The sequence below is a fragment of the Melanostigma gelatinosum genome, assembly GCF_949748355.1.
Source record: "Melanostigma gelatinosum genome assembly, chromosome: 13".
NCBI classification, from domain to species: domain Eukaryota; kingdom Metazoa; phylum Chordata; class Actinopteri; order Perciformes; family Zoarcidae; genus Melanostigma; species Melanostigma gelatinosum.
This window is the reverse complement of record NC_136646.1, coordinates 17533265-17542489: the sequence shown is the minus strand read 5'-3', so window position 1 is coordinate 17542489 and position 9225 is coordinate 17533265. Positions and strand designations below refer to the sequence as shown.

General features: G+C 42.6%; 2 protein-coding genes across 2 annotated transcripts in view; one reads left to right on the top strand and one right to left on the bottom strand.

Annotated features, from left to right (window-relative positions):
- Positions 1 to 545: 545 nt before the first annotated feature.
- Positions 546 to 3549, top strand: cacng5b (calcium channel, voltage-dependent, gamma subunit 5b; the record flags this gene model as incomplete). The annotated part of the gene is made up of 5 exons (XM_079282610.1): positions 546 to 741; positions 1901 to 1987; positions 2414 to 2554; positions 2647 to 2792; positions 3286 to 3549. 5 exons carry the CDS (start codon positions 546 to 548, stop codon positions 3547 to 3549), a joined length of 834 nt encoding a protein of 277 aa, XP_079138736.1.
- A 2281-nt stretch (positions 3550 to 5830) lies between these two features.
- Positions 5831 to 9225, bottom strand: part of cyth3b (cytohesin 3b) — a 29918-nt gene continuing 26523 nt past the window's right edge. Inside the window, exon 13 of the mRNA XM_079282232.1 lies at positions 5831 to 7575. Coding sequence (XP_079138358.1) covers positions 7503 to 7575 — 73 coding nt within the window. The 3' untranslated portion in view covers positions 5831 to 7502. The remainder of the gene's footprint in view (positions 7576 to 9225) is intronic.

Sequence of the window (9225 nt, the reverse complement as noted above, 5' to 3'; positions counted from 1 at the left end):
AGTTAGCAGTGGCGTGGACTGAATTTGAATTTATTGTGACTATAAAAATGTAATGTTGTAGAGGAGTCAAAGATAAAAAATACTAAAGGTTTCAGTGGAAAGTGATTTATTAAGTTATTAAGGCTATTAGAATTTCCCTCCACAAATATATTTCCAAATGTCCTACAGTCTGTTTTGTTATCACAATCAGAGCCAGTTATGTGATTGTTTTTCTGTTCATTCAGACCAAAGCAACAGCCAAACACATGTCTGACACTCCTGTTTGTCTTGATTGAGGTTATGATTTGTCTATGAAATTGAAACAGTAAAATTGATATGAAAATAAATTCATATGAAAATAAACCTTAGGATACATGAAAACTTTATATAACAATAAAACCTGCAATAAACTCTCCAGCAATCCAACAGTTCATAATAATGAAAAATGATTTGATTATCAAACTTCCTTCACGTTTCTACCTGTAATACTTATCTTCCTCCAGATTGCTTCTTGTGTTTTTCTTGGAGTTTAACCACCGCTGCTGGAGGTTTCCCCCGCTGTCACCATGAGCGCGTGCAGCAGGAAGGCCCTGACGTTGCTGAGCAGCGTCTTTGCAATCAGCGGCCTGGGGCTGTTGGGAGTGGCGGTCAGCACCGACTACTGGTTGTACCTGGAGGAGGGCGTCATCATGCCTCTGAACCAGAGCATCGACATCAAGACCTCGCTGCACTCCGGCCTCTGGAGAGTCTGCTTCCTGGCCGGTGAGCGACGAGTCTGGGGACGTGTGATTTATCTTGTGCTTCTGTGATTGGACAGAGAATCGTGTGTTAAACAGTGTGGCGGCACAGATACATGTAATGCTGTCATGATCTTTACTCAAGGGTTCATTTCAACTGTGCAGCGTCTAAATATGGCAGCAGCAGTGAGATTATCCTGTCACACCAACACATCCTCACTGCATCCGCCAGCTTTAACATTCACACAGAATGACATTCACAACGACTGTCTCTCTCTGTGTGTGTGTGTGTGTGTGTGTGTGTGTGTGTGTGTGTGTGTGTGTGTGTGTGTGTGTGTGTGTGTGTGTGTGTGTGTGTGTGTGTGAGAGAAAGAGTAAGTGTGGAGCACAGGTGGCAGAGTGAGAGAGAAGTGCAACAGAGAGAAAGAATGTGTTTGTATTTCTTCCTTTTTTCAATCACACAAAAAAGGGGCATTCAGTGTAAAATTAGTCCTGCAACATGACACACACAAACATACACACACACACACACACACACACACACACACACACACACACACACACACAAGTCTTCAGAGACAGATGTCATCTCATCGTGCAGCATAATTAGCTGGTGGATATCTCCACGTGATCTCCACGTGACGATGCTGAAGTGATTATAATTACTGTGTAGCTGACTTTGCAGGATGTAACTCACATTTAAGAGAAAGAAATAAAAAAACGTTTTCAACAAATTTGAGGAAAACAGAGCATGAAGGTTTGAAGGAGAGACATACAGGAAGTGTTCATGATGCAGGATGACCACTCTTCACCTCCTGGTTTCTTATAGATGTGGGGATCTCCGATTACCGATGGCCAGAACCTGATCCACCACAAAGCCCCATTCACCATGTGATGAAATAGTGTGATACTACTACGGTTTCCTTTAATGCATCGTAAATAAAACGGGTTTTTTTGTATTTTGTTGACATCTTGAATTTTGTCTCTAATGTAGAGTTTCTACTTTTTACGTTTTCTTGTTCCTATCTGCTGTTGAATGACCCATCTCCTGCCTCTTTGGACTTCTTGTCTGCCAATTTTTGCCATTTCGTTGTTTTTTCCTCTGACAACTCTCCTCAGGACTTTCGCGTCTCCTCGTCTTCGCCTGAACTTTGTCTCAAGCTTTTTGTGTCCTTCCTTTTCAGGTGAAGAGTCCGGTCGCTGCTTCACCGTGGCCTTCGTCATGCCCATGAACGTCCAGCTGACGTCAGAGTCCACAGTAAACGTGCTCAGTGAGTGGCTTCAGGCGAAATAGCTCAAGGTGCCCCCTTGAGTTTGTTCACATAAATAGGCTGGGGGGCTTTTCATGGCACAAACCTGTGTAATAAGATTGCGCTTGGAAATCACTTGAACGCAGCCAGACAGACGAGTCTGAGTCATCCGAACCCTCGTGTTGTTGCTCCTCTCTGGAATACTTATTACATTTTCACAGACGACTCACCTCACAAGTCCTTAAGGGCAGCTCAGTGTAAAACCTTTAGAGAAGGATAAATCCACTCCAGCAAGTCAGTGTGATAATGGATGTTGTAAAAATCGGGCAAAAGAGCAGACAATAGTTAAGTTATTTCATCTTTATTTCAAGATAGACTGCTCCTCCTTCCTCCCAACAGAACAGCCCTTACTTTCACGTTGATACACTCTTTTTGTCCTCTCCTCAGAGATGATCCGCTCCGCCACTCCGTTCCCTCTGGTCAGCCTCTTCTTCATGTTCATCGGCTTCGTCCTCAACAACATCGGCCACGTCCGGCCTCACCGCTCCATCCTGGCGTTTGTGTCCGGGATCTTCTTCATCCTCTCGGGTACACCGATCTTCTCTCTCCTCTCGTCGTGTTTCTGTCCTCCTCCCCTTCTTGGTTTTATCCAACCCAGATGTTGTTTCTCCGTCTCTCAGGTCTGGCTCTGGTGGTGGGTCTGGTGCTGTACATCTCCAGCATAAATGATGAAATGCTGAACAGGACCAAGAGCAGTGAGGCCTTTTTCACCTACAAGTACGGCTGGTCCTTTGCATTCGCTGCCATCTCTTTCCTGCTCGCTGAGGTGAGCGACTGCACAAATGGCTTGTACAGATGTTTGGCGCTGATGTGATCGTGGCGCGTGAACTACAAAACAAACACATGAATCAAAGGCATGACACCTGGAGATGGATGACAGAAGTGAGAGGTATAAGAACCGTGAGGGTTTACTGCCCTCCAGTGGTCACAGATAGAAACTGCAACAACCTGTTACTTATTTAACACACGTAGTTTCAATATCAGTACCAATATAAATACTTATCACGTATTATTAAAGTGGTGTAGGGTATATAAATAACACTTTGGGTAATTACTTTGAAAATGACCAGACTGAAGCCATCACAAACAAATTAGCAAAACATTTTAACAACTGTTTTGTGCTGTGGAGACTTGTTTATTGAGTAAATTGATTTATTTTACATGAAAACACTTCTGAGCTCATTATCATTTTTTAAACATATTTTAAACTAGTTCAGTTTTCTTTCTTTTTTGCACGTGTCCTTCTGCACACCGCACAGAGCGCAGGCGTCATGTCCGTCTACCTGTTCATGAAGCGCTACTCAGCCGAGCAGATCTACCAGCGGAACCACCCGAGTTTCTACCGCCCTCGCCTCAGCGACTGCTCCGACCACTCGCGCCAGTTCCTCCACCCGGAGGTCTGGTCGCGTGGGCGAAGTCCCTCCGACATCTCGAGCGAAGCCTCGCTCCAGATGAGCGCCGGCGGCTACCCTGTTCTCCTCAAATGCCCCGGCCATGATCAGGTCTGCTCCTCGCACTGCTGAGGGGGTCCGCAGAGCCCACCTCGAGACCACCACAGGGTCACTGGATCTATTAGGGCCACAGGGCCTCGTGAGTTTTCCGTCAAGGAGAAGACACAACTTCGATATTTCACTGTGAGTTTGCTGGGGTTTTTTTCAGGGAGGAAAACAATGTGTGCAGCTCTGACTGTGGTGTAAGGACTTTGGAAATATCTCCATCTGAGCCGCTTGTGGCTGTTTATAGGGTCTGATAGGCGTTTTGGGAGTTTGTTATGTTAGCACCTACAGTCTGCAAGGTTTTAGGAAGAAAAACAATACATGGTGATGGTGTTATTCAAAAAAAGTTTAAATCTGGTATATGTTAGATTACCCATTGAACTCCCTCTTGAAGAGGAAACACGATGTTCTGTATTGTATCGGTGTGTTTTACCCTGCAGTGCCTCATATCTGTGTTATTTTTGTGGATATCTGTGCCTCCCTCATTCTGCAATAAATAAATGCTCCTTCTGCTTAAGAACGTCCATGTCCTATGTCAGTGTTCATGTGTCATGTCACACAGGAAAGGACACACTCAATACGTCCTGTCAACAGCCATCCAGCCTGCAGAAGTGTTGGTGGGTTTGCTTGTTGCTTTGCATTAGTTATCATTGTATTAAACACAAATGTTACTCTGCTGTGAATAGTGTTTAAGACACAAATACTGGTAGAACTATTTGTGGCACAGTTACACTAAACCATTGTCTTCTTTACACTAAGTTTGTCATTCTAAAACACATTTTTGCAAATAAATACACACGGGTATCTACATTAGACACATCATTCAGAACTAAAAGCCTGCGTGTGCTGTTTGCTCAACACTGCCATTGAAATAGCACACTCATCAATCACCTGCACCCAGAATGCACCTGTGAAAAGCCTGTAACCAATTAGATCACTTCATCAGAGCTTGAACAGGATTCATGTTTGCTCTTTGGTGCGCACAACAGTTGAGGTCAATTCTGGAGCGAGAGTTAGAGAAAGTAATTGTGTCCGATATAGTTTTTAATGAGGTTAAAACAAAACAGTTTTGTGCTTAATTAAGAAAAACTAATTCTACGAGGCTTCCTTTACTCTAATAATCCTTGATGACTAAATGTATGTGGCTTGTATTCATAAATGTATGTATTCTAATGTTACTGTCATTGACTAAAAATTAAAATGAAGAAAGAAAGAAACCAGTAGACGGCGCTCTCGCCCCAGTCATTGTCCGGATCTTCTCTCCCAGTCTGTTTCCTCTCAGGGACTCAACATGTTGTCCTTTAACTCTCCTATTACAGCAATCTACCGTTTATTCTACCAGGCTGAATAAAACACTGCTGCTCTGCTTGACGGACGACGACATGTTATACATTCAGAGATGCTCGTCACCTCACGAGAAATATCTGTATAATTCATTAACGACAGCTAACATTTTATGCAAATAAGTAGGTCAAGACAAGCATGAATAATAAATACACCATACATCTGCTGTCAGCTTTATGTATATTTTATATAGATACACGTAATGTACAACGTGACCAACAGCTTTTACAGAGAATATAAAAGTGTATGTAACTATAAGCCCACACAGGGCGGTAGAAGATAATATTCTGCCCTGACCACAAGGCTTTCATTTTATTATACAATCACATAGAAAACTACTGGTGTTTACAGTCTTTGACATCGTCGTGATTGATACTATCATCATCATCACGTCGCTATAATCATCACCATTAACATCAAACATAATTTTCACTATAATCTTTATCATCATCATAAATACAACCGTCTTTTTCACTCGTCAGTCATGGCTTTTTAAACAGCATCGTCCCAGTTGTCGACCAATATCATCATCCTCCTCATCATCGTCATCATCATGTTTTCTTTTGATTATGTTTAAGGCTTTTTGTAAAGAAGACCTCAAACTTCAGCTGATGCAAAAGTCTGCCGGTAGGCTCAAACATGTTACACAGAGTGTGCATACGACAACACAGAGACCAGAAAAAACCTATACATTATATATAGGTCTTTTCTGGTCTCTGTGTTGTCTCATATATATATATATATAAAATATATATATATATATATATAAAATATATATATATATATATAAAATATATATAAAATATATATATATATATATATATAAAATATATATATATATATATAAAATATATATATACACACATATATATATATATACACATAAAATATATATATATATATATACACATATACACATATATATATATATATACACACACATACATAACTTAAGCATACGTTGTTTAACATTTACAGGTAGTATTAAACCTTTTCATAAATGAAAATAAATACAAAAATTATAGTTGGTTATTATTTATATGCTTCTTTTTTCTTTTTTTTTTTAAAAGAAAAACACAAAAGCAAGCAAGGATTCTTTAGGATTACGAATCAAATGCAAACAGGATCACAACAATACATGGACCTTCACTGACATAGGCCATAGACGAGAGGGAAAAAAAGCTTAATTGGACTGGTAGCCCGATGGGCCATTGCACAGCCATTGATAAAAACCTACCCAGTAGACTTTTGAAAGTTGAAATCCTTAAGATCCTTAGATTCTGACTCCATTTCTGGCCAACATTCAACATTCAATCTGCAATATCCAATTTACGTACCCACATTCAGGAAATACCTCTCTAAATATGACTTTTATATTAATAATGGCGGGGTCCGCCATTCCGCTGCTGTATCCACATTCACTAAAGGTTCACAGGGAAAACATGCATGCATGTGATCCAGCATTACTGTGTTGAATTTTATCCTGTGGGTATTAGCCATATTGTTTCCTGTTCATTTGCCTCTGACCTTTTGTGAATAGTTAGCTGCAGACGAAAGGCAATCAGATTACAGTTACAATCATTGTCTTCTTCATTGTAACAATGCGAGTTGTTCGGCTGCACTGTAAACTGACACCTTAATTGCTCTTCTGTTGCAAAGTGGCTTCTAAAGGTTTATTGTAGTATTACACCACACTTGCTGTTGCCATCTTTAATCACGGTTGTTTCACCAAATCAACCGGTACTGACATCTTAAGGATCACAAACTTAAAGTCCAATAGGGAAGTAACATCTCAAGCCTCGGGCAAAAGCTCCTTTTCCATGCAACGAAAATAAAAAAGTATGCACATTTTCAAAATGCTCTGCTCCACACAAATGAGTGAAATCAGCCCAGCTGACTCAAGACTGTAACGCGTTGTTAGGAACCTAAATGTAAGCCAGCACTGTTTTCTGAGGTTACTCTGAGCAGGGCTTCAGCCACGGCACCCGGGGAGAAGAATTCAGCACCAGAGTGAGATGACGCCACGGTCCAGGTGAGCTTATGCTGCACTGATCTACTCACCATCTCCCAAATATGTCCATTTGTCTCCTCTTCCCGCCCTCCATCCTCACATTTGACTCCCTGTGTGGCCGAACCACACATCTGAATTCGGACTTCTTCATAAAGCACAGTGGAACGAGCGCTTGTATCACTTATGCACCCATAATATAGATACTGTGTGCATTAATAGCATGCACACCACTGCATACACACACAAACACATTGGTCTTTAATAACCCACATGCATGCATGTGCACCTGAAACATGGCAGTTGTGCTTTAGGGAGACGTAGAAAGGTGTAATGGCCATGAGAGGGAGAGGTAGGGGGTGCGTATGAGATGGAGGAGAAACAATCGGCCTGGTTGCTTGTTCGTGTGCTGCTCCATGTAAGAGTCCACAGATCGGTCCCCTCAGTGGTGTCTCCACGGCAAGTGCACATGACTTGTGGACAGTCCAGGAGAGAAACTGAGGTTTGTATTCGGGTTTAAAGTCTTTCCGGGGGGTTTCTAGAGTGTGTCGTTTACGTGTTCATGAACGGAAGGAGAGAGAGAGAGAGAGATGGAGGAGCTGGAGGGTTGAGAAGACTCTCCCTCTCTTCACTTCTTGTTGGCGATGCGTCTCTTCCTGGTGGCCAGCATGTCGTAGAAGGGATCTCTGCTAATGCTGGCCCTGTAGAGGAAGCCAATCAAAGGACAGTGATGAAATAAATAACAAGGCCACATGAGAGGAGGGTCTCCAGCATCTTTGATGTGGAAATGTGGGCACATTTATACAAACCCCTGCCTTAACTAGATCAAAAAAAATAAATGTTTGTGCAGTGACCTAGTTTGGTTTCCATGGTTTCTGAAGAGGAACCCTCCTTCTCCCACGTTTTTTTCTTGGTATTTGGGTTTTTGCTGGAATCTCCTCCAGAACTGGTAGTGAAACAATCACCAACTTCCCCGCTCGCTATCCTGCAGGTTTAAAGGTCTGAAGGAGGGCCAACAAACGTGCTCAAGATGAGTGACTCTTCTGCGCTCTCTCTCGTTGCCCTCTTCTGGATCAGGAAGCCATTCAGGCTCTACCGAGGAGCCCAGTTGCACGGCTGCTAAATCCCGTTAGCACATGCACAAAGCAAGAAGAGGCTCAACCCCCCCCCCCACTGCGGATATCTCCGATTCCCTTTGCAACGCCACATGCTGAAGAATGAATCCGTATGTGATGACTGTCCTGCTCTTTCATGCTGCTCATTGTCATCTTTGCACAACCCAATTCCATGAAACAAAAGCTCCACTGTAGAGTGAGCACATCCAAGCAAGGCTGCTGTGTGACCAATGCAAAATAACACTTCCTCCATTTCTGTCCTTAACAATATGTAAAACCTGATACTTAAAACAAATTAAAATACATTCTCTCTCTTTTACTGACATTTATTTATGAGCCCACTTACTCCACTGACCCAGTTGCTCCGCCATCATCTGGGTCTGTGTGTTTGTGACTCAAGAGAAGCAGATACGGCGTTGCCTCTGTGATCATCTCGACTTTAGACGAGGTGGAAAAAATCACCGTTTCCATAAACCTCCTTTCATCTCCCCAGACCCAGAGTCCTCTTGGGCCCCTCTGGTGAAGCACAAGCTTGTTAGCCTCCGTGGCTGCCAGTACGTCAACCCAGTTCGGAGCTGCCTCTCCTGCATAGCTTTACTGGGTTTGCTGGCTCACCCCTGGGCTGCTCTAAGCAGTGACTAATCCCCCATCATTTCCCCAGCGAAGACTCTTTGAGGGTATGGAGAGAGGGGGGGGGGGGCGGGGGCGATTGCACTATATTACAGTGTACAAGTGTTCTGCTGAGCAAACTCTCTTAGACGTTGCACCATCTTCTACGCAGGTGATTGGAGAGCAACATTTAGGTCACTGACAGGCAGCAAGGTTATTATGACTGAAAGCAACAGTATGTTTGGTGTCTGACAGACAGAAACCACACGTTTGCTGTCTGTTTTACGATCTCAATCAAATATTGGAATGACACACTCGATATAGATGTAGGTGTATCTAAAACTCACGTCAGTAAATTTCCTGGGTCTTTTCTACGTCAGCATTTTTCTTATACTCCATGAGCCAGACTTTGTCCAAATCTACATTTTCAACAGGTTCATGGCCGTAGCTAATACATTTAATAACTGTCATTTCAGCTAGGACCTTCATTAAAGGAAAAACAAATAGTTTTTGCAGGTTAGGCAGCAGGTTAGCTTAGCATATGGACTGGAACAAACTCTGCATACCAGCACCTCTAAAGCTCACTTATTAACACAGCATGGTAAATAAACCCTCTCAGCTGACTCT